The 24,126-nt window shown below is 38.1% G+C and overlaps 1 protein-coding gene across 1 annotated transcript; it reads right to left on the bottom strand.

The window, feature by feature from the left end:
• Positions 1-4,990: 4,990 nt before the first annotated feature.
• LOC141679647 (uncharacterized) lies at positions 4,991-5,392 on the bottom strand. Its single transcript, XM_074486091.1, has one exon. It carries the CDS (start codon positions 5,390-5,392, stop codon positions 4,991-4,993), a length of 402 nt encoding a protein of 133 aa, XP_074342192.1.
• Positions 5,393-24,126: the final 18,734 nt, after the last annotated feature.

Here is a 24,126-nt window from a genome sequence, read left to right as displayed (position 1 = left end):
TGGAGACTATATAATATATTAAAGTAATACAAATATAATATCTATATATTTTATATATTTTTAGACAATAAATAATAATTATAAAAGCCTTCTTTTAAATTTATGATTAGTAAGTATTCTTTTTAATTGTATCAAATACAAATCAAAAAAATTATTGATTTGAAAATCACTTTGAAAAAAATTATTAATTTGAAAATCACTTTTTAATATAAGTGACGGCAGGAGTCAGTGAGTGATCATTGCTTTGGCTGCATTTCTTTCGTTAGTGAATCAAGCCGACTTAAATCAAACGTATTAGTATATTTTAAAAATATTTTTTAGGATAAAATATATATTAAGTTAAATATGGACAAATGAATCCTTAATCCAAATTCAGTTTGTTCAGATATATGTTTTATTTACATCCGATAATTTTTCACAGGATACGAAAATTTAATATTTCTATTTATATTTTGAATACATTACATGAAAAATACATAAATATAAAATACACGATCAAAATATAATGTCATTTTTGTATTTAATATTTGGATACACGACATGAAAGTATAAGACGTAAATGAATTGATATATAATTTTATTTTGACAACTAAATACGGACAAAATTATCATAGACGTGTGAAAGTAGAAAGTACCTATCATATAAATTTAAATTATTCAACAACACAAGCAAATTGACCTTTCTAGTTTTATTACAATAAATGAATTCGGACAAAATTATCAAATGCATATGGAAGTTTATAAGTTATTTATTTTATAAGTTTAAATTATTTAATGTCCATTGTTTTTAGGTATGGATAGAAGTTAAATGTCATAATCAAGGCAGATGAAAATAAGAAAACATGCACTTTCGGCAGGCAACTAATAATAGGTGGCGTAAGTTTGTCAAGTGAGCTGAAAAGCTTAAAGTCCCCGTTTAATTTCAAAAGCTTAAAGTCCCTGTTTAAACGAGATTGAGTTTGCTGGGAAATGTTCGATTATTTATTTATATTTTTATAATAACAACTTTATTTTTGTTTTTACCGAATTAATTGGGTTAAATGCTAAGTTTGATTATCCTTGTGATATGACTTAATACTAGCTTTTCTAAATTACTCAGATGCATAAACGTAAATAAGAGAGGGAATTGGTGACGCGGAAAACCCGTAAAAGGGAAAAAACCGCGGGTGGGAATGTGTACATAACCAAAGAAAAATCTCACTAGAATAATATTTTTTGATACAAGTGTTTTTGTTTAAAATGATCGAACATAATTTATATCATGAACTCCCATTCATTTGAGTGTATTTGCTGTGTGATTCTTGGGTGTTTTTCTCAAATGATGCCCACGATCCCTTCTTATCTTTCTTCCTCCTTCTTTCTCTCCAACTACTCCTCCCTTTTCTCTTTTCGTTCAAATTGTGGTTGCTGCTGATAAGGATAAACTTACCTATTCTCACTCCTTATAATTCAGAACTAACTGGACCGTGTCTTGTCTTCAGTCGTCTGCTGCTTCTACCGATGTCGTTCTCGACAGCTTCTTCAGGTTCCCGTCCCGATGTCCCGTCTTGTCTTCCCGTGAAGCCTTCCTGTCATGTTGCGAAATTTCATATATAACAATAGCCCCAGATTTTGTTAATTTATTTAATTAACAAAATCCATCCACTTGATGCCGTGTTTTACTTTCCAACCTTTAAAGTAGTTGTGTAGTCATTCATCTCCTAGACCTTCGTGTAGACTTCTATTGATTTGCATGCACTGTCCTTTCATTTCTCCATAAAACTCTTACCGATGTTTATCTCTTTAATTTACGCGTCTCTATATACACGCTTGGCCCTTCTTCGTCTATTCATCTTTTCCCCCAAATCTTGTAGAAAAAACCCAACTCAAAACCCCCATGTCCAAAAAGAGTGCTCGTAGTTTAGAGAGTCACCATGAATCTCCTCGCCCATCGTTTGAGAGCCCTGAATGGGTCATGACTAACTTTTTGGATTCTCATGACAGTCAACCGAGTCTTATCAAATCCGAGAATTTGAAGAATTGAAATTGCTCTTTCACTCCGACGTCAATCTCATAATCCCAGATTCATCCGTACGGGCCGATTCTTACAGAAAGGGCTGGGTCTATTTTTATTTCTATCCCTTTGATGTTAATTTGACTTTTCCCTTCTCAAAGTTCATTGCTGGTGTGTTGAAGGCACTCAATGTGTCTCATGGACAGCTGATGCCCTTTGCATGGAGGACGTTAGCCTTTCTCGACGCCATTGAAGATAAGCACAAGTTGAACATTAGCGTCGAAGTGGTGAAACATTCTTATAGTCTTAAGAAATTTCACAACTGTAGGGTTGGTTTCACCAACAAGGACACTGAGGACCCTTTGATATTGAACAACGAGACGGTCAATGACCGAAATTGGAAAAAAGGATTATGTATTTGCTGAGAAGAAGTCATTAGGAGAAGATTCTGATTATCTGCTTGAACGTGGGAATAACACAGGTAATTCTCCTGTACTTGTCTTTTTTTATTTTTTATTCTTTATGTTGATGTTGATTCTCCATTTATTTGTACTTATAGTCTAGTAATTTCAATATTGCTGTAGTATTTGTCATTCTTGTACTTTGTTCGAAGCCCCTGTTTATAATTGTATGCACCACGACTTGTTCATTTTTTTCATTTGTATCATTTGCATGTAGATTGTGACTTCGAGTTTGATGAAAGTGACGAGGCGACAAAGGCTATTGCGGATAAAATTCGGGTTTTGCCAGTTTCTGAGAGACTCTGGCCCAATTAGTCTGGGTCGCCCCATTCGTAATGCTAGTAGAGTGAATGTGGATGATTTTATTGCCAACATGAAGAAGACTCAGGTAAAAAGCGAGGCGGCGGGTGCTTCCAGGAAGGTTGGATCCAAGTCTGTTGCTCAGAGGACTAGAGGAAAGTTGGTTGTGTCCTCTGCCATTAAGCCAGCGCACTCAATTCAAAGTTTGTCTTCTGAAACCCTAGAAAGCCCCAAGAGTGACCACAATGTTGAGATGAGTTCAGGACGCAGGTACGCCAAAGGTATGCGTCGTGTCTTCTCTTTTATGTCATATTTGTTTCTAACTTTTTGGATTTGGATTTACTGTTTATCTTGGATTGAGCCTTGCTTTCTGATTGTAGAGTTTAAGCCCCCCATTATCAAACCTTTGTTAATATCTGGAAAAGATTTATTTAACAAGAGATGTCGTGAAGAGAAGTCTACTGAGACTGGTTCTTCTAAAGCCCCTTTGTTGTCTAGCCCTTTGCTAACCCCTCCTGTTAGCCTTATAGCTAAAAAGGTCAGGGTCAACCCTTCTGCAACGACCATTAGCTCAGATGTTCTCACACCCTTGTTGACCCAACATTATGCTATTAGCTCCGATCCTGCCTCTTTTGCTCATCTGTTAGGTGACATGGTGCTCCCCCAATCGTATGATGGTCTCTCTGCAAAAGGATTGGAATACATATTGGATAACGCTGCTGGGTACTCTTTTCATGTAAGCTATCCTTGTCACATCTTCTTGTTATCTCTAAGTACTTCTTCTCTGTATCTGAATTTCTTTGTTGAATGTATCGTAGGCTCTTTAGAGCATTCTTGTTGCTCGTGAGATTTATAATCACAAGATGTAGTCAGCCAAGGAGCTCGAGGCGGAACACAAGGGGTGTCGTAAGAAGCTAGAAACTGCTGAATGGTTGGTAAGGGAGAGGTTGACTAATTTGAATGGTTTGCAGAAAGAGTTCGATGAATTCGCGACTAAGGTCCAGTCCCTTGAACATGATATGTGTTCTGATGCTGAGAAGGTCGTGAACCAGCAAATTATGAGGACCAGGGTTGACACAATGTTGGAGTTTCATAGGGGGGAGTGGAAGACTTGGGACGTGTTGGAGATTGTCAAGATTTACAATAAAGATTTTCCCGATGATGCTTTTCCTCTGGACGAGTTTGAAACTCCAAATGAAGACGCTGAAATGAAGTCCCCTAAGGACGATAGTCCTGACGAAGAGTAATTTGTTGTTCTTATTTTATTTTATAAATTTTTGCTCCGTACTTTGGTTTCTTAAGTTGATACGTTGGATTCCTGTTTCATCTTGTAGACGGGGAATTTTTGTTTTGTTATGTTGAACGCTAGTTGTGGCATTTGCGTGTTTTGAATCGTTAACATTATGGGCTTTTATTTCGTCAAGTTTCCAATCTTCTCATATGATTAGGTCATCCGATGTTGACTGAATATTGTTATAAATATTGCATGCATATGTCATTTGTACATGTTTATCTAGTGGAATTCCGATGCATAATCTTTTAGGTGAGACATCCATCCTAACTTGTTGTGTTAGTTCGTCATTATTCGTGGTCTTTCACGTAGTTACAAAAGTTAGCGTATGTCGTCACGTTATATTGTAAAAAAGTATACTTTACGTTATTTCGTCAACATACGTTGGTGCATGCACTCGTAGGGTGGTTAAAAGGCCTTATTCCCTCTTGAAACTCACCATGTCGTTTTTCATAAATTTGTGGAATTTTATGTGGATACGTAGGTATTGTAATTTTCGTAACAAACGTCATAGCGCTTTTATTGTCAACTGAATTCGTCAAGTACGTATGGCACTTGTAAATTAGAAAAATTGTAACCGGGTGATCAGCCCTTTGAAAGTCTTTATGCTACATAATTGTAGAATGATATTCATGAAATTTTATAAAATGTAAACATAAATACATCCTAAAAGTATAATCTTACACATTTTATCGCAATTTGAAGACATAACGATATTGCATAGTAAAGTAATTCTCAATGAATTGTATCATGAATTGATCTTGCATAAATAATTTACCAAAAGCACATGATAACGAGTAGCACATAATGTCAAGCCAAATACAGACGACCAACAGAAATTAACTATGTCCTAATTGACTTCTTGATCAATACTGCTAAAATCAAAGTTGTAAAAAGATGAGTTAGAAAACTTTACACATGATAAAGTTTTAATTGTAAAGCGATTCAGTCTCTTGGTACTTGCATTCCATCCACAGTAGACAGTCGGTATGCTCCACGCCCTACGACAGCGTCTATGAGGTAAGGCCCTTCCCAAGTGTCAGCAAACTTTCCTGCCGTTGCGTCTATTGTGTTCTGAAATGTCTTCCTCAGCACCATGTCACCAACATGGAAAATCCTTATATGAACATGTTTGTTGTAGACGTTGGCTATTCTTTGTTGATAACTAGCTACCCTGATCTTTGCCATCTCTCTCAGCTCATCTACCGTATCTTTGTCGTGTGACAATTCTGCGTTGTTCACGTCATTTGTCAGGAGTCCATACCTTGCCATTGGTACCATGACCTCTGTTGGTAACACAGCTTCAGTGCCATAGACTAGGCTGTAAGGTATCTGTCCTGTAGACATCTTTGGTGTTGTTCTATCTGACCATAATACCCAGGGCAATTCCTCAGCCCATTTTCCTTTGCACGTCGTCAGTCATCTTTTTAGGTTGTTGATTATAATGCTGTTGCTTGATTCAGCTTGTCCATTAGCTTGGGGGTATCTTGGTGTTGATTTAATCAAACCAATGTTCCAACGTTTGCAAAATGCTTCTGTCTTATCACTGATGAATTGTGATCCATTGTCACAAATAATTTCAGATGGTACGCCAAACTTGTAGATAATGTTTCTCTTAATGAATGAAATCACTTCCTTTGACGTCACTTGCTTGAATGCCTCCACCTCAATCCATTTTGAGAAATAGTTCATCATAGCTAACATAAATACTTTTTGTCCTGGTGCTGGTGGCATTTTTCCCATGATGTCCATTCCCCATTTCATGAAAGGCCAGGACGGAATGGACATATGAAGTTGTTCAAATGGTTGATGTATGACGGGTGCGTGTCGTTGACAGGCGTCACACCTTTTTGCATAGTCTATAATATCCTGTCTTAGTGTCGTCCAATAGTATCCTAAGCGTAAGATTTTCAGAGACAAGTTTCTTCCATTAGTATGATTTCCACATTCGCCTTCGTATGCATCCCTTAGCACTAAGTCCGCTTCATGCTTTCGCAGACATATTTGTAACAGTCCCGTGGAAGACTTTTTAAATAACTCTCCATCTATAATTGTGAATCTTGACGCTTTCATCTTGAGAACCCTAGCTACATTATTGTTAGCTGGCACTGCTCCAAATTATAAGTAATCTTTGAATTCTTTTATCCAGTTGTCTGCGTCTTCTTTGGTGTCACTATCATGCTGATCAAGAATCATTATTTCTGCCCCAAGGGCTAGTCTTTCCATAGCGGACTTTATGATGTGGATTACTGGGACATTGTTAAGGTCCATGTGTTTGAATACAGCTCCTAATCCAGCCAAAGCGTCTGCTTGCACATTACTCTCCCTTGGAACTTGCTCTATGCTGAAGTTGTCGAAACAGTTGGTTAGTCTCTTCGCAATGTCAAGGTAGGCCACCATTTTAGGATCTTTGGCTTCATAGGAGCCTTTGATATGATTGACAATAAATAACGAGTCACGCTTAATGTCAATGTTTTTTATCTTCATTTCTGCGACGACTATAAGTCCCATGATTAATGCTTCGTACTCAGCCTCGTTGTTTGTGGCTTTGAAGTCACAGCATACCGATTGGGCTATTATATCCCCCTGTGGCGATTTGAGGACAAGCCCCAATCATGTTCCATTGATATTAGATGCACCATCTGTATACAGCATCCAAGGCTTCGTGTCTACTCATGAAAGAACTTGCTGAAGTTCTTGTTCAACATCCGTCATTTGGCTTGGACTGAAATCAGCCACAAAATCAGTCAAAGCCTGTGACTTTATGGCAGTCCTCGTGTCATAAATGATGTCATAAGTACTTAGTCGTATTGCCCACTTCGCCATTCTTCCCGTCAAATCAGGTTTGCTTAAAACATTCCTCAAAGGGAAGTTTGTCATGACGTGTATCTTATGTGACTCAAAATAATGCCTCAACTTAATGGAGGTCATAGCCAATGCAAGTACTAACTTTTCAAGAGATGTGTACCTTGTTTCCGCATCTACTAGGATTTTGCTGATGTAATACACAGACGACTGGACACCTTCACTTTTTTTAACCAGAACGCCACTTACTGCATGATCAGTTACAGACAGATAGACGTATAAGTCTTCTTCTCGAGTGGGTTTAGACAGAAGTGGTGGTGTAGTCAAGTATTTCTTCAAGTCATTCAAGGCAAATTCATGTTCTTCAGACCATATGAACCCTTTGTTCTTTCTCAACATGTCATAAAAAAGCTTGCACATGTCCGATGACCGTGAAATGAACCTGTTCAAGGCTGCAACTCGTCATGTTAACTTCTGTACGTCTTTGACGTTAGATGGGCTTTTTAATTTGAAGATTGCTTTGATTTATTCTGGGCTAGCTTCAATTCCTCTTCTCGTCACCATGTGTCCAAGGAACTTCCCCGACGACACATCAAAGTTACATTTAGATGGGTTCAGCTTCATGTTGTACGTTCGTAGTATGTCAAACACTTCTTGGAGATCTCAAACATGATCTTCTGCATTAATAGACTTGACAACCATGTCGTCAATATACACCTCCATTGTCTGTCCTATTTGATCTTTGAACATTTTGTTGACGAGCCTTTGAAATGTAGCCCCGGCGTTTCTCAATCTAAACGACATGGCCAAATAGCAGTATATCCCCCTTTCTGTTACAAACGTAGTTTTCTCACAGTCGGACGGCTCCATTTGGATTTGATTGAAGCCACTCGACACGTCCAGGAATGTGAGTAACTCGTGACCAGCCGTTGAATCCACCATGGTGTCGATGTGAGGTAATGGATAGGGTTCTTTAGGACAAGCCTTGTTCAAGTCAGTGTAATCGACACAAAACCCTCCATTTCCCATTCTTTTTCTGCACTATGACGACATTTGCTAGCCATTCAGGGTAATCAACTTCTTTAATCATGCCGGCCTTGATGAGTCTTTGCACCTCGTTATTTATTATCTTGTTTCTTTCAGCCGCAAACTTCCTTCGCTTTTGTTGAACGGGTATGTAACTAGGGTCCACATTTAACTTGTGTGTAATGACATTTGGATCAATCCCCGTTATGTCATCATGTTCCCAAGCAAAGGCGTCCAGTTTTGTGGCTAGGAAATTTACTAGATTGGCTTCGATCGTTGGAGAGAGGTCTTCACCCATCAATAGTTTCTTGTCTCCGGTCTTTAGGTCTATTTCGGCTAATCATTCTAGTCCTGTTACTGTAGCCACAGGTGTTTCATTCCCATGATGTTGGACGGTCGGCTTCAGACATGTCATGTAACAATCCCGTGCCATACTTTGGTCACCCCTTATTTCTTGAGCTCCCCGTGGTGTTGGGAATTTTAATACTTGATGATATGTTGATGGAACCGCCTTTAGGTTGTGTATCCATGGTCTTCCCATAATTATGTTGTAACTCGAATCCACGTCGATTATGCAAAACTTTTCCAGGAGATTGACCCCTTGGGCGTACGTTGGCAACGTGATTTCCCCCAACGTGCATTTTGTCTCCCCACTAAACCCCACCAATGTCGTCAATTTCTCTATCATGTCACTTTCTGCCAACCCCATTTATGTAAGTGTGCTAAGCATCATGATGTTGGCCGCACTTCCATTTTCCACCAATATTCTCTTTATCAAGCAATTTCCTATAGGTAGGGAGATGACTAGCCCGTCTTGTTGTGGTTCTCGTATGTCCTTCTTATCTGACTCATCAAATATTAAGGATGGCAGATTGTCGTTGTTAACCCCCACTTGTGTGACTCGTATCTCTGTTTCTCTAGATGCCCTCTTAGCCTTTAAATATGTTGCCCCGCATATTTCTGACCTTCCAGAGATGAAGTTGATTACCTTGTGATGTGGTGGAGGTGGTGGCTGTCTTAATGGTGCCACGTTGTTTCTTCTAGGTGACACTCCTTCCCAACATAAGATGTTTTCTTTGACGTCATGAATTCCGTGAGATATCATTTCTTGGTTAGAAACTGTAGTTCTTTCCGTAGGGCCACACAGTCATAAGCCTTGTGTCCGTAATCTGCGTGATAGTCATACCACAATTTAGAATTTGGATTTGCCTTAGGTTTATTGCTCTTTATTGGCCACTTTACGATACCTCCCAACTTAGTGAATTCCTTTATCATGGCTGAATGTGTTATCGTGAATCCGTAACTGTCATAAGTTGGTGGCAAGTTGGGGTCCTTCCTCCAGTCGTCGCGCTCCTCTCTCTTCCATTCACTAGACTCTCATGTTGAATTAAAAAATACTTCATCTCTGTTAGGTCTAGTGTAGGGCTTGTATTCTCGGGATCTTGGTGTCATAATTTTTCTTGACGGCTTGTAATACTTCTCGTCCTCCTGCATTCTGTCTTCCTCTAATCTAACCTGTGCCATGGCTTTGGCTTGCACATCGTCCATTGTTCGACATGGGTACTTTTTCAATTCTTTGTAGAGTGGGGATTCTCATTCTAGTCCTCGTCTGAATCCTTCGATAGCCGTTGGGATGTCACAATTGGTGATGGTTACCTTCTCTCTATTGAATCTTGTCAGGTAGTCACGTAAGGGTTCTTTACTTCTTTGGATGATCTTGTATAAATCACTGGTGGTTTTTTTGAATACCCTACTGCTCGCGAATTACAGATTGAATGCGTCTATCAGATCAACGAACGTCTTGACGCTTCCTTGTGGGAGGCTCTCACAAACCATTGCAAAGCTGGGCCGGATAGAGTTGAGCCAAAACCTTTACACATGCATGCTTCTTTCAGATCCCGTGTGATTGGTACCGTAAATATTCGTTGTTTATATTGTGCAATATGTTCCAGGGGATCACTAGTTCCATCATACAGCTTCATTTGGGGTACTGTGAAATGTTTTGGTATTTCTACCAAGGCGATGTTGTCATGAAAGGGGGAGTCAACGTAGCTTGTTGGGGCTTCCCTTTCCAACGGTTTTAGAACGCCCGTTATCCTTTCAATCAGATCCCTCATGTCTTGTAGTTCCCTTCTAAATTCTTCTGTGACTAAACTCTTAGACTTTGTGCTTTTGTGACGTGATCTTCTCCTGTCAGTTTCTCCTTGTCGATCATCACGGTCATCATACCTGTTAGATATGAATACAACACAGGGGGGTGAATGTGTTTTAGCTTAAATGTTTACTTTTTGGATTTGCTCTGAGTTTAGCAGTTGATTGTTATCAATGATTTTGTGGAGTAGATGTTAAACATAGATAACAATGCAAATATGTAGAACAAAGATCTTCAAAACTCACTTAATTTTATATTAAAAATCAAGCAGTGTTTTGCTACAAAATCTCTAAGTTCTTGTTTTAGAACTTAGCTTCTTTCTTGAGGGAGAACTACAAAATCTAATATGTATTTCTTACATCTGACTTAGGACCAGTGTTAACTTTATATCTCAGTTAACTGCTAGTTTACACAATGTGTAATAAGACATGCTATTAGCTTTTCTAAACTGTCACTTGTCATTTCTATTTATAGAAAAATAGATCTTCCATTTCTGGCTTAGCATATCTTTAACATCCCGTGTTCACTTTAATCTTCCTTTGTCAGTTAATCTTTACCATTGATCTTGCACATCTCTTAAGCTGCTTTTTGTAGATTTGTCAATTCAGCTGTGTGAATTGTTTGTTGATTTGTAATCTTGGATATTGAACTGTTCTGCAATTCTGTACTTAGAAAAATTTCTTCACTTCGAGATCTCCAATTAAGCTGTAGAGAACTCGACATCTCGATAGGCATGTTGGCTTGTCGATATCTCTGAAACTTCATTATTGACTTGACTTATCGACAACTATGAGTTCTCTAGTGAATTTTGGCTTATCGATAACTCAGAGTTCTCTAATAAATGTATACTTGTCGATATCTCTGAGTTCTTGAATGGGTATCTGACTTATCGATATCTCCAATAGCATTTCCTGAGTTCTCGATAGACAAATCCTGAGTTCTCTATAGGTCTTTCTGAGTTCTCGATAGGTCTTTCTGAGTTCTCGAATGACTTCTCTATAACACTAATTTTGTGACTTGTAGAGATCTTGACTTAGAATGTTTTTCACTGAACATAATTATTCAACTCCAAGCTTCTTCATAATTCATCTGAGGCATGATCTTCTTGATCTTCTTCCAGATAGAATTCTTAGGCTTGACACTGTTTAGAGAAAAATGCTCCAGTCTGCTCCACTTACATTTTACAGATATTAAGTGTTACAAGTATGAATTACAGATTAAGGTTACAATACAACTAATCTTAGGGTTATCAGTATGACTTAGTCTTGTTATGATGCAGGCATGTCTTGCACAACAATCTCCCCCAATTTGTGAGAAGATTGCTTATCATAAATTCATGCCTGTTAACAAGACTAATCCCAAGTTAAAGAATGAAAATAAAACAATACAAAAGTTGATACAACACTTGTACATTGAACATTTGACAGTTTGCAGTAATCAAGTAAAGAATGTGCTTTCTGATCCTTTCTCAATTATGTTCTTAATCTGCACAAGTATTTCTAATTCTTCTAGGATGGGGGTGTTAGTTAGAGCTTCTATTAGTTTCAGCAAATCTGGCTTAGGATAACTAGCTAACATCCCTATCCTGTATCTTGAAAAAGAGCCAGCTTTTACATTCAGAATTTTTCCATCCTTTGATATTCTGCTCTTGCCTGCTGCCTTCAACTCTTCTGATCTTCTAATATACTCATCAATTTCATGCTCATACTTTCTCCTCTTTTCTGCTAACAAGGCTCTCTGCTCATCTCTCATCTCCTCTCTGTTAACCACAAACACTGCCAATACTGTTCTCCATGCCTTAGTGGTTGAATCTTCACCATTCATCAAACTTAGCAACCTTGTCAGTTCAAAAATTGAGAGAGAATCCATTAGTCTATTTCCAAGCTGTTCAAAGGACCCATCATTGTAGTAGATTCTAACTTCTTTGATGTGAATAACCCAAACTCTGACTATTCTTTCAGCTAGCTGTTGAAAGTAGTCTTCATCTAAATTAAAAACATTTAGAGGTTTGAAATCATCTTGATTATATCTGTTCCAGATGGCCTTTTCACCAAATCCATGGTCATTGGGAGATTCAACTATCAGTTGTTCTCTTTTTTGTCTTCTTAATCTCCTTTTGACCGTGGCTTCTTTTGGACCTATTCCAACTGTTTTGAAGTGTGTTTTAAGGGGTGGCTGAAATGAAGGTAAGGTTTTGAGTCTTTTCAGAGAAGTATGGTTGTGAGTGATTTAAGTTTTGAGAAGAGAGTTTGCAGTGAGCTTGTAAAAGTATTTGGGTTTAGAGATTTGAGGTTGAGCAGTTTCTGTTGAGGTTGATTGTGAAGTTTTAGCAGTTGGTATTTGGATATTTAGGGTTTGGAGAGATTGTGATGTATCATTCTTTTGTCTTTGCCTCCTTCCATCCCTCCTTTGAGTCTCAGATCCACTTATCTTCTCCTTCTCTTTCTCACTATCACTTTTTCCACCAATTGCCTTACTAGATTGACTTGAGTTTGAGCCAGAAGGATTTTGACCATCTTTCTTCTGCTCATCATCACCCAAGTCATCTGTGTTGATTTTAGTTTTAGGCAAATTGGCTTCAGAGTTATCAATGTATCTCCTCAGAATCTTGATCATAGCTTCATCTTCACTAGTCTTCAATTTCTTACTTTTCAGCCCAGACTCAAGCACCATTATCAGTCTTCTGTTGGCTATGACACAGTTTTTAGGTACTTGGAAATGTTTCAGTTGCTTGGTTGTAGAGCAGATATAGTGCACCCCTTTGCTTGGATGTAGGTAGGCTTCTGGGAATGCAGCTTCTTGAGCCTTCTTCAACTCTGCTAGTAGCATTTTCTCTTCATTGTTGATCATTCTGACCTTGTTAATCAAAATGTCTATCTCAGATGCTCTTCTAGAAACAAGATAATTGAAGTTGACTTGCATACATCTATCTACACCAGAATCATTAAGATTGATCACTATCCTTTTCTCCAAAAACTGGTCCTTGACTGAGATCTGCAGCACCCTGATATAATTGATAGTCTTTTCCAAGGTCTTTCTGTAAGTGAAGAAGTTGTTGTTGAGAGAGTTCCTTAGTCCAGTGAGCAAATTGTCAAACTCTTGTGTCATTCCTGGACCTTGGGCAGCCATAAGGAGCCTCTCTTGTTCTAGACCTTGTACTTGACTTTTGAGTTTTGATTGTGCTAGCCTTGCATCTATCTCCCCTTTAGTCTTGGTGACAGGCATGAGTAGGGGAGTAGGAATCTCAGGTCTTACAGCTTCAGGCAATGCTGGCAGTGGTATGTTGAGTTTTCCCATAATGGCTCCCAAAGCAACTGTATTCTGTATTTGTAAATGCTTATGGGACTCCACTAGGGCCTGAATATCATGCTATTGAGTCTTAACCAATGTGGTTAGAGCTCTGACTTGTGAAGATAAATCTGAGTTGGAAGCTTGAAGTGAAGAAATTTGATCTTGAAGTTCTTTTATTTGAGGAGTAGAGGTAGTGGAGACTGTTGTAGCGGAGAAGGACCCAAAGTGTTCATCAACAGCTTTTCTGACACCCTCCATGAGAAGAAATGAAGGCTCATACCTAGCAGTATGCATTTGATTTAGCTTGACCCTGGTATCATTTGAATTTGTGATATGAGCTTGAACTTAATCAAACAGGGCCTTGAAAGAACTCTTCATATTTGACACTTCCTTCTCTATGGAGGCCAGATTCATCCTTGACATTTGCTCAGTGAAAGACTGGAATTGATTCTTGATGTCCTTTTGAGAAGGCACAATGTCATCCATCTTTTCCTTGATCAGCTTCCTGATTTTATCTTCATGTCCAGTCAAGTTTACTTCAAGGGCCTTTCCAAAGAGATGGAAAGCCTTGAGTTGAGCTTTGTGCACATCCATGATGGCATCATAGACTTCAGGAGGAGTGAGAGATTTAGCATTGCTTCCCATGATAGTTATGTACTCCCTCCTGAATCTAGCCAAAACTTCATCCATTTCTGCCACATGGTCATCAGACAACCAGGCATCTATATTTCCATCCTCTTCAGCTTCATCTACTATCTTCTCCTTCTGTTGTTCAACCTCTTCATTGAAGCATAGCAGTATAGCTTGATAGTCCTGGTTCCCCATGTCTGAAGTAAGCAGTTGCTGAGAAAGATTGGCCAAGCCTGAGATTTGATCTACCAACATGTCATCAACTGTAGAAGGCTGAGCTTCCATATCTTGTAGCCACTGAGCCATGACATGTGGTTGGTTGGACTGAGATGTGGAAGGCTGTTGAGAAATGTTCACATTTCCACCTGTGACTGAAGTCACAGTTTGGCTCACAAATAGATCTGTGGTTTTGACAGTTTGTTGTTCACCATATGTAGTAGGAACCTCCATTGGAATTGGAGAGGATTTGGCTGGGTTACTATCATGTACACCAGCCTCAAATCTTTGTGCACCTTGGAGAGCACTGTCACATAAATGTGATGGACTTGCCTCTCCCATATCAGGGTCATTGGCAATTGTACTCCTAGCATCAACTGCCAAGGCAATTTTAGCTAGGGTTGTGAGGGGAGTTGTCCCTTCTAGAGGAACCTCCAATTGAATTGGAGAGGATTTAGATAGCTCTCCCTCAAGAGTACTACCCTCAAACCTATTCATCTGTGAAGATGATTGTGTACATGAAGGTGCAAGAGTGACCATGGGGTTTTCAGTAAAAACTGATGAAACCCTCATGTTTTTGATGGTGTCATCAAGGTCTACCCCAGCTAGTAGCCTCTCACCATCTGAATGGTGGTTCTGGGTGGTGAGTACAACTTCATGAACCATGTCACTTGAGTATTGGTGCACTTGAGAATCAGATTTAAGTGCTCTATATGATGAAGAAATTTGAAGAATTAGAGAAGTTTGCTCAGTTATGAGTGTTGGCAGCTCCCCCTGAATGGATGAGGGAGCTTCAAATGATGTGCTCTCAATGTGTGTGCCATCCTTATTTCTTCTACCATACACTCTAGGTGCAGGTTGTGTTGACTCAGTACAGGATGCATTAGGGTGAATGCTCTTTTCAATAGATACACCCTGTTGAGATGATGCATCTAGTAACTGTTTACTCCCCATTTGTTCAACTGTGCCCTTTTGGGAGGACACAGAGGTGTTTTGAGTGGTCAGCTCAGGTATTTTACTCTTCTTAGGTCTCTTGACCAAGGGTGACTCTAGTTCAGTAAGAATTATTTCACTCTCATTTACAACAACAAGGGTTAGTTCCTTTCTCTTCTTTTTACTCACTTCAGTCTTTTGAGAGACTAAAGTGGTTAGTTTGCTAACATCTAGTGGTTTAGAAGAAGGGGATGCAGCTTTGGAAAGTCCCTGTTGGTGTGCCTGTGTTTGTACTTCCACAGGCTCAGGAACCATAGCTGAATTAGCAATTTGAGGAGCCCTCATGTCTGGCATAGGGTAAGGATAAGTCCTGAATCTCTCCAACATGAATGGAGTGATTATAAGACTTACACTTACCTTATTCTTTGTAGTAAGTGAGCCAAATATTATTTTGGACACTTGCTTACAATTGCCAATTCTACTACTATCAATACCAGCTAACAAATGTATGTCATTTACCTTGTGAGCTAAAGTAGACATAATAAACCTTGGTAAAAAGATTTCTTTACCTCTATTCTTCAAAAGCATAGTAAGCCTGGTAGCCATCTCCTCCAAAATTAGAGCCCCAACATTCAGATGCCTGTAGTGAGTTATTGAGAACACCAGCTTTTGCACCACACTTGAGATATTGTCAAAGCCAGTTTTTCTGTAGGTGAACGCCCTCACTATAGAATCAAACACAAAGGACCATTCCTTCCTAAGGTTTGTCCTGTTCAGGCTTGCCAAGTTGATTGAGCCACTGTAGTTGATGAAATCCATGAATTCACTCAGCTCATCTGCAGTTGGCATCTCTCCATAGTTCTCAGTTGGTAATCCCAGGGCTGTATTCATATCAGTAGCTGAAAACTCAATTTCTTGGCCTCCAATTGTGCATGTGACCACAACAGAAGTGACACTCTCTAGAATAACTGTCCTAGTTATAGCTGATGTCCAAAATTCATGAAGAACATCCAAATACAGCACAGGACTTGCAGTTAAAGCACCTGCAATATAAGTTTCAGAAAGAAACTTCACAAACCCCTTGAAACTATCAGGGGCTTGGTTAGCATCAAGAAAAGCAATAAAATTGGTTCCCTTCTCTGGAATGATAGCTCTAACAATGTTTTGTGCCATTTTAGTGTTTAGAAGTAGTGGGTAAGAAAAGGTTTTGAGAAAGGAGCAAAAATGAGAGAGAAATCGCCTTTTATCTGAAAGCTAGGTCACTTGAGATCTCGAAAAAGTGTAAGTACAGTGTATGTATCGGGAAGTCTGGGTATTTATAGAAAAAGTAAAATACTTGTCGAGAAGTCAAATAAATATTTGATTTTAAACTTATCGAGAAGTAATTTTGAATTTGAAAGTGGTACATTCGATAAGTCATTTTATTAATTCTTTTCGAGAATAAGAAATGATTTATCGAGAACTCTGAAAAATGCCCAGTTTGTCCGAAAATGGACTAAAAATGATTCTAATTTATTTGAATTGAATCAAATTAAAATCAGAATAAATTTTATAAAAGTATTTGTCTAAAATAATTCATTGAATTAAATTATTTTAGTTCTGAGTTATCGATAAGTCTCAAAATATCCTTGTCGAGAACTCTGTGAATTAACATTATTAGAGAACTCTACATGGTTGTTAGGAATATATGTGCATTAGTTTGATGATATGTTTAACAAAACACTTAAGTAGAAATCTAGTGTTTGTAGCCTCAACGGATAAGACCACTTTGGCTATCCGTTGATGGTGTAGCTTTACTTAGAAATAAGTCTAGTGTTGTAGCACATTTCAGTCTCTGAATTTGAGATATAATTCTTAAATGTTGAGGAAAATTATAAGTCATGTTGACTACTAAAGGATATGCAGATAGGAAGGCCAATTGTAAATATTTCATGCCTTGTAATTTTGTATAAATGAAATGGTGTCAACGGATAACTTAAAGACCTTCAACGGATGAGAAACAAAGCTTCAACGGATGTCTCTAAAGCTTCAACGGATAACATCCTTCAACGGATGAGTGCATCAACGGATAGAGCTTCAACTGCTAACACATCAACGGATAAAGCCATCAACGGATGAAGGCTTCAACGGATGTTCTGTTAAATAGCAGTTGACAAGTGGTAGTTGTACCTACAAACAGAGGCACATGGGTTGACAGAGACAACTGAGATGTGGTAGCCTATTTCAGGAACATCAGAAAAAGCAGCCGTTCTACTCTAGTATAAAGAGGCAATAGTCAACAATGCACTGGAGTAAAATGGAGAAGAAACAAGTGGAGAACTTATTTTATTATTGTACTTTTTATCTTTGTCTTCACTTGTAAACTTGGTGTTATATAAACCAAGTAGCAGCTAGTAATTAGAACAGAATTTTTCCAGAGCTGTTTAGAAAAATCTTGAGAAAAATTATCTAGTTTGTACTAGGATGCAGCTGTGATCAACTTCTTGAATCACAGATTTTCTGAAATACCATCTCTGGTGGAACAACAAATCCACCAGAAAAGTTTTTAAGGTCTGTTGTGTTCTGTACTTTTGTGCTTGAATATATATCTGTCTGTATTAGCTTAAAGCAATTCACACACTTGTTTATCTTAAACACACAGCCTTTGAAACTGCTCAAAACTTGAAAAAGTTTTGAGATTTACATTCAACCCCCCTTCTGTAAATCTCACTGTTAGTTCACTAGGAATAACAATTGGTATCAGAGCAGGCTCTTGACACACAAAGAGTTTAAAGTTCTTGGAAACTAACAAAGATGAGTAAGAAGGATATTGGAGTAAAAATCCCAGTTCTTGACAAAGACAGTTATCACCATTGGAAGGTGAAAATGCACTTTCATCTACTCTCCCAAGATGAAGGTTATGTAAACTGCATTGAGAATGGTCCTCACATTCCCCACAAAGTAGCCACAGTTGCTACAGCCACAATTGTTGTTGGTCAATCCATTCCAAAACCTAGAGCAGAATGGACAATGGAAGACACAGAAGAAGTCCACAAGGATAAGAAGGCTATGAACATTTTGTTTAATGGTCTTGACAAGGATATGTTTGATAATGTGATAAATTGCACAACTGCCAAAGAGGTTTGGGACACAGTTCAGCTACTGTGTGAAGGTACAGAACAAGTAAAAGAAAACAAAATGCAGCTTCTCATTCAACAGTATGAGTATTTTCATTTTGAAGAAAATGAATCTTTAAATGACACATTCAATAGATTCCAAAAGCTGTTGAATGGACTGAAGCTGTATGGTAGAGTGTACCAGGTGAAGGATTCAAATCTTAAATTTTTAAGATCCTTGCCAAAGGAATGGAAACCCATGACTGTCTCCTTGAGAAACTCTCAAGATTATAAGGACTTCACTCTTGAAAGATTATATGGAATCTTGAAGACTTATGAACTAGAGCTGGAACAGGATGAGGTATTGGAGAAGGGAAGAAAGAAAGGAGGTTCAGTTGCCTTGGTAGCTGAAAATGAGAAAGAATGCAGACAAGAAACTGTGAGATCAACATTAAACTCCAAAGATGGCACAAGCAAATCAGAATCAAGCAAGGGTAAGGAGCAAGTTGCTGAGAATGAAGACAACTCCAGCCAAGATGACTCTGATGGTATTGATGAGCATCTTGCATTTCTGTCCAGAAGATTTGCAAAGATGAAATTTAAGAAAAACACTAGAGCCACTAAACCTCATAAGAACATGGTGGACAAATCCAAGTTCAAGTGTTTCAATTGTGGTATAAGTGGACACTTTGCAAGTGAGTGCAGAAAGCCAACTTCTGAAAAGAAGAAATTTGACCAAGTAGATTACAAAAAGAAATATTTTGATCTGCTCAAGCAAAAGGAGAAGGCTTTCATTACTCAAGAAAAAGACTGGGCAGCTGATGGAGAAGAAGAGGATGAAGATGTGGAATATGTCAACTTGGCTCTCATGGCTGATTCTGAGGAAAATGAAGTTAGTTCATCAAGCAACCAGGTAATCACTACTGATTTAACACAGCTTACTAAAGAAGAGTGCAATGATGCTTTTAATGACATGTCTACTGAATTGTATCACTTGCGTGTGTCTCTTAAATCTCTTGCTAAAGAAAATAGTAGGATTAAAGAGAACAATCTGTTTTTAAGTAATAGAAATGCTGTGTTAGAAGATAAGTTGATTGACCTAGAGAAAACTAAGCTACATTGTATATCTGTTGAAAATGAACTAGCTGAATCTGTTAAGAAAGTAGAAATACTTTCTAATCAATTAGAGAGAGAGCAAGAGGTGATTAAAGCCTGGAAGACATCTAGGGATGTTAGTGCTCAAATTGTCAAGGTCCAAGGAATTGAATCATTTTGTGAGACTGCCTGGGATAAAAACAAAAAGAAAATGGAATTAATTGATGGGCTGTCAACGGATGTGGAATCAACGGATGATGAAAATTATCCGTTGAAGGAAGAAAAGGAGCATCCGTTGAAGGTTCCTCAATTAAAACAGGCAGATGTTTCTAAAAGTGAAAATCTAAAGAAACTCAACAAAAAGTTTGGTTCAACTTCCAAGAACTTTGTCAAAGAAGAAGCAAGCACATCCAAAGATTTCAGTAAGGTGAATATAGGACACATGACCTTAGAACAGTTAAAGAATAGGCTCAAAGTGGTTGAGGATAAAAAGGAAACTAAAAGGAAATCTAATAGAAATGGGAAGGTAGGGGTTAACAAACATAACAATTACACACCTGATAAGTATGCTCCTAGAAAAAGCTGTGTGCATTGTAATAGTGTTAATCATCTATCTGCTAATTGCAAATCTATTAAGAAAACTCCCATACCTGTACCCTCTTCCATGCCTAATATGTCTGCATCACCTCTGCATGCTATGCCTGTTATGTCTCAACAGAATCCTTATGCACATTTTGCAAACATGCCATATTTTAACAATCCTTATCTTGCTGCATTTAGTATGCCTCAAATGCCATACAATATGCCTATGTGGAATAACATGTTTGCACAATCCATGCCTTATCAAATTCCAAATGTGCTAAATGATTCTGTGACTAACCCTACACCTCAACCAACTACATCTAAGATCAAGGTTGACTCAAAGTTACCTAAGTCTAAAGATGCAGGAGGAATGAAGTCTAGGAGAAAGGCTAACATGAATGGACCCAAGGAAACTTGGGTACCAAAATCAACTTGATTGATTTTATGGTGTGCAGGGAAACAGAAGAAATCTATGGTACTTGGACAGTGGCTGTTCAAGACACATGACAGGAGATTTCTCCCTGCTCACAGAGTTTAAGGAGAGAGCTGGCCCTAGCATAACCTTTGGAGATGACAGCAAAGGGTTTACTATGGGATATGGCTTGATTTCAACAAGGAATGTCATCATTGATGAAGTTGCATTAGTTGATGGTCTCAAGCACAACTTACTGAGCATCAGTCAACTATGTGATAGAGGGAATACAATTTCCTTCAATTCTGAAGCCTGTGTTGTCACCAGTAAGAAAGACAACAAAGTGGTTCTAACTGGAGTTAGAAAAGGAAATGTGTACTTAGCTGACTTCAACTCTACTGATGCAGAATCTATTACTTGTCTCTTCAGCAAAGCAAGTCCAGTTGAAAGTTGGCTATGGCACAAGAAGCTATCCCATTTGAATTTCAAGACAATGAATGATCTAGTCAAAAAGGACTTAGTTAGAGGAATTCCTCTTGTTGAATTCTCAAGGGATGGTTTGTGTGATGCTTGTCAGAAAGGCAAACAAAGGAAAGCATCATTCAAAAAGAAGCTTGAAACAACAATTGATGAACCATTACAGCTGCTACATATGGATTTGTTTGGACCAGTCAATGTATTGTCAATTGCAAGAAAAAGATATTGCTTAGTGATTGTAGATGATTTCTCAAAGTTTTCATGGGTCTATTTTCTTGGATCAAAGGATGAAGCAAGTGAAATCATTATCAATCACATCAGGCAAGTCAATAATCATCCTGACTTGAAGGTTAGGAATATCAGGAGTGACAATGGAACTGAGTTCAAGAATTTGACAATGAGGCTGTTCTGTGAAGAAAATGGAATCATGCATGAGTTCTCAGCTCCAAGAACACCTCAGCAAAATGGGGTAGTTGAAAGAAAGAACAGATCTTTAATTGAGGCTGCTAGAACAATGCTTGAAGAATCAAAGTTACCAACATATTTCTGGGCTGAAGCTGTTAATTGTGCCTGCTACACTCAGAATATTTCTTTGATCAATCAAGCTAAAGGCATGACTCCTTATCAGTTGTTCAAGAGAAGAAAACCAACTCTAAACTTTCTTCATGTCTTTGGATGTAAATGCTTTATACTGAGAAATCAATCTGACCATAAAGGGAAGTTTGATGCAAAGGCTGATGAAGGGATATTTGTTGGTTACTCAGCTGGAAAATCTTATAGGGTCTACAATCTAAGAACCAACATTGTTATGGAATCTGTGCATGTTGTGTTTGATGATAAAAAGATTGATGGACTAACAGATGAGGGACACCATGAGAGACTCAAATTTGACAACATTGAGATATATTGTGATGATAGTGAAGAGGAGACTGATGGAGATGACACTTCAAAAGGGATTCAAAACATGCCCTTGGATAATGCACAAAATTCTGCATCCGTTGATAGAGGCAATGCAGTATCCGTTGAAAGACATAGTGCATCATCCGTTGAAGTACAAAATGAAGCATCCGTTGATCATAGTTCATCAACGGATAATCGATTTACATCATCAGTTGATAGAACTCCAAGTTCCCTGCAAAGGACCAACAACTCAGGGGGAGTTTCAACTAATCAACACTCTGTCTCACATCATGACAATACTGAGGCCACCTCATCTAGAGTATATCTTCCACCTCAAAGGAAATGGACCAAGAATCATCCCTTTGAACTGATCATTGGTGATGCATCATCTAAAGTGCAAACAAGAAAAGCTACTCAAGATGAATGTCTGTATAGTAGTTTTCTATCTCAGGAGGAACCTAAGAAAGTGGAAGAAGCTTTATTGGATCCAGATTGGATATTAGCTATGCAGGAAGAGCTGAACCAATTTGAGAGAAACAAAGTTTGGAAGCTGGTACCCAAACCAAAGAACAAGAGTCCTATTGACACAAAATGGGTATTCAGAAACAAGATGGATGAAAATGGCATTGTCATAAGGAATAAAGCCAGATTGGTTGCTAAAGGCTATTCTCAACAAGAGGGAATAGATTTTGATGAGACATATGCTCCTGTTGCAAGACTTGAAGCCATCAGAATTTTTCTAGCCTATGCAGCCCATGCCAATTTCAAAGTCTATCAAATGGATGTCAAGAGTGCATTTCTAAATGGGAAATTGGAGGAAGAAGTTTATGTAAGTCAACCTCCAGGGTTTGAAGATTCAAATTTTCCAGACTATGTGTATTATCTGTTGAAAGCACTCTATGGACTGAAGCAAGCACCTAGAGCCTGGTATGAAACCTTATCAAAATTCCTTTTGGAGAATCACTTCACTAGAGGTACTGTTGATAAAACTCTCTTCTTTAGGAATGTTAATGGCTCTAGTATACTTGTTCAAATTTATGTAGATGACATAATATTTGGATCTACAGATGATAAGCTTTGTAAAAAGTTTGCTAAGCTAATGCAAAGTAATTATGAAATGAGCCTGATGGGAGAACTAACCTATTTTCTTGGTTTACAAGTTAAACAAGTTAGTGATGGAATTTTCATTAGTCAAACTAAATATATTTATGATCTTTTAAAGAAGTTTGACTTAATAGAATGTTCATCTGCAAAAACTCCCATGGCCACTGCCACCAAACTTGAATTAAATAAGACTGAAAGGTCTGTGGACATTACAAGTTATAGAGGCATGGTTGGTTCACTTTTATATTTAACTGCCAGTAGACCAGATATAATGTTTTCTACATGTCTCTGTGCTAGATTTCAAGCTGACCCTAAAGAATCTCACTTAGTAGCTATTAAAAGAATTTTCAGATATCTCAAGGGGACTCCAAATCTAGGAATTTGGTACCCTAGAGAGTCTGGTTTTGATCTAATTGGCTACTCAGATGCAGACTATGCAGGTTGCAAAATAGACAGGAAAAGTACAACAGGCTCCTGCCAATTCCTGGGAAACAAGCTTGTATCATGGTTTAGCAAAAAGCAAAATTCAGTCTCTACTTCTACAGCTGAGGCTGAATACATTGCTGCTGGAAGTTGCTGCTCTCAAGTGTTATGGATGAGGAATCAACTCCTTGATTATGGACTACATGTTGATAGAATTCCTATTTTTTGTGACAACACAAGTGCCATAGCCATAACAGAGAATCCTGTGCAGCACTCAAGGACCAAGCACATTGATATCAAGTACCACTTCATTAGGGAACATGTGATGAAAGGTACAGTGGAACTTCATTTTGTTCCAAGTGAACAACAAATTGCAGACATATTTACCAAGCCACTTGATGAATCAACATTCACAAGATTGGTAAGTGAGCTAGGTATGCTTAATTACTCTTAAAATTCATGTCCTTATTGCAATTTGAATTGAAGCCTGAAATGTATTAGCTGCAAGAACAAATTTGATTTTTAACATAGATTATTCCATCAACGGATATTCCCTATCCGTTGAAAGTCAAAATTGTTCTGTCAACGGATGTTCATTATCCGTTGAAAGTCATATACATTTCTGGAATTTTTATCCGTCAACGGATAAAACTGAAGTGCTCTTCAACGGATGACAGTTTACCTTATCCGTTGAAATATCACATCAGTCGATTCAAGTGTTTCACAGCCGTTGATTCTATTGTCTTAACCGTTGATACTCATACATACAGCTGTATGTATTTGTTTTAAAGGTAGTTTTCAGAATACTTACAGTTTATTCTTAAACGGCTGAAATTCACTTACACATATTTATTGTTTAATCTCTTATTTATGTTTTTTTAATTTGAGAAAGTATATAAGCCCTTCTGATTTTTCATTTTTACTTTACGCTTTCTTGAAA

The sequence above is a fragment of the Apium graveolens genome, chromosome 8 (genome assembly GCF_009905375.1).
Source record: "Apium graveolens cultivar Ventura chromosome 8, ASM990537v1, whole genome shotgun sequence".
Lineage (NCBI taxonomy): Eukaryota > Viridiplantae > Streptophyta > Magnoliopsida > Apiales > Apiaceae > Apium > Apium graveolens.
The sequence above is the reverse complement of the archived record's forward strand: the minus strand, read 5'-3'. Positions and strand labels throughout refer to the sequence as shown.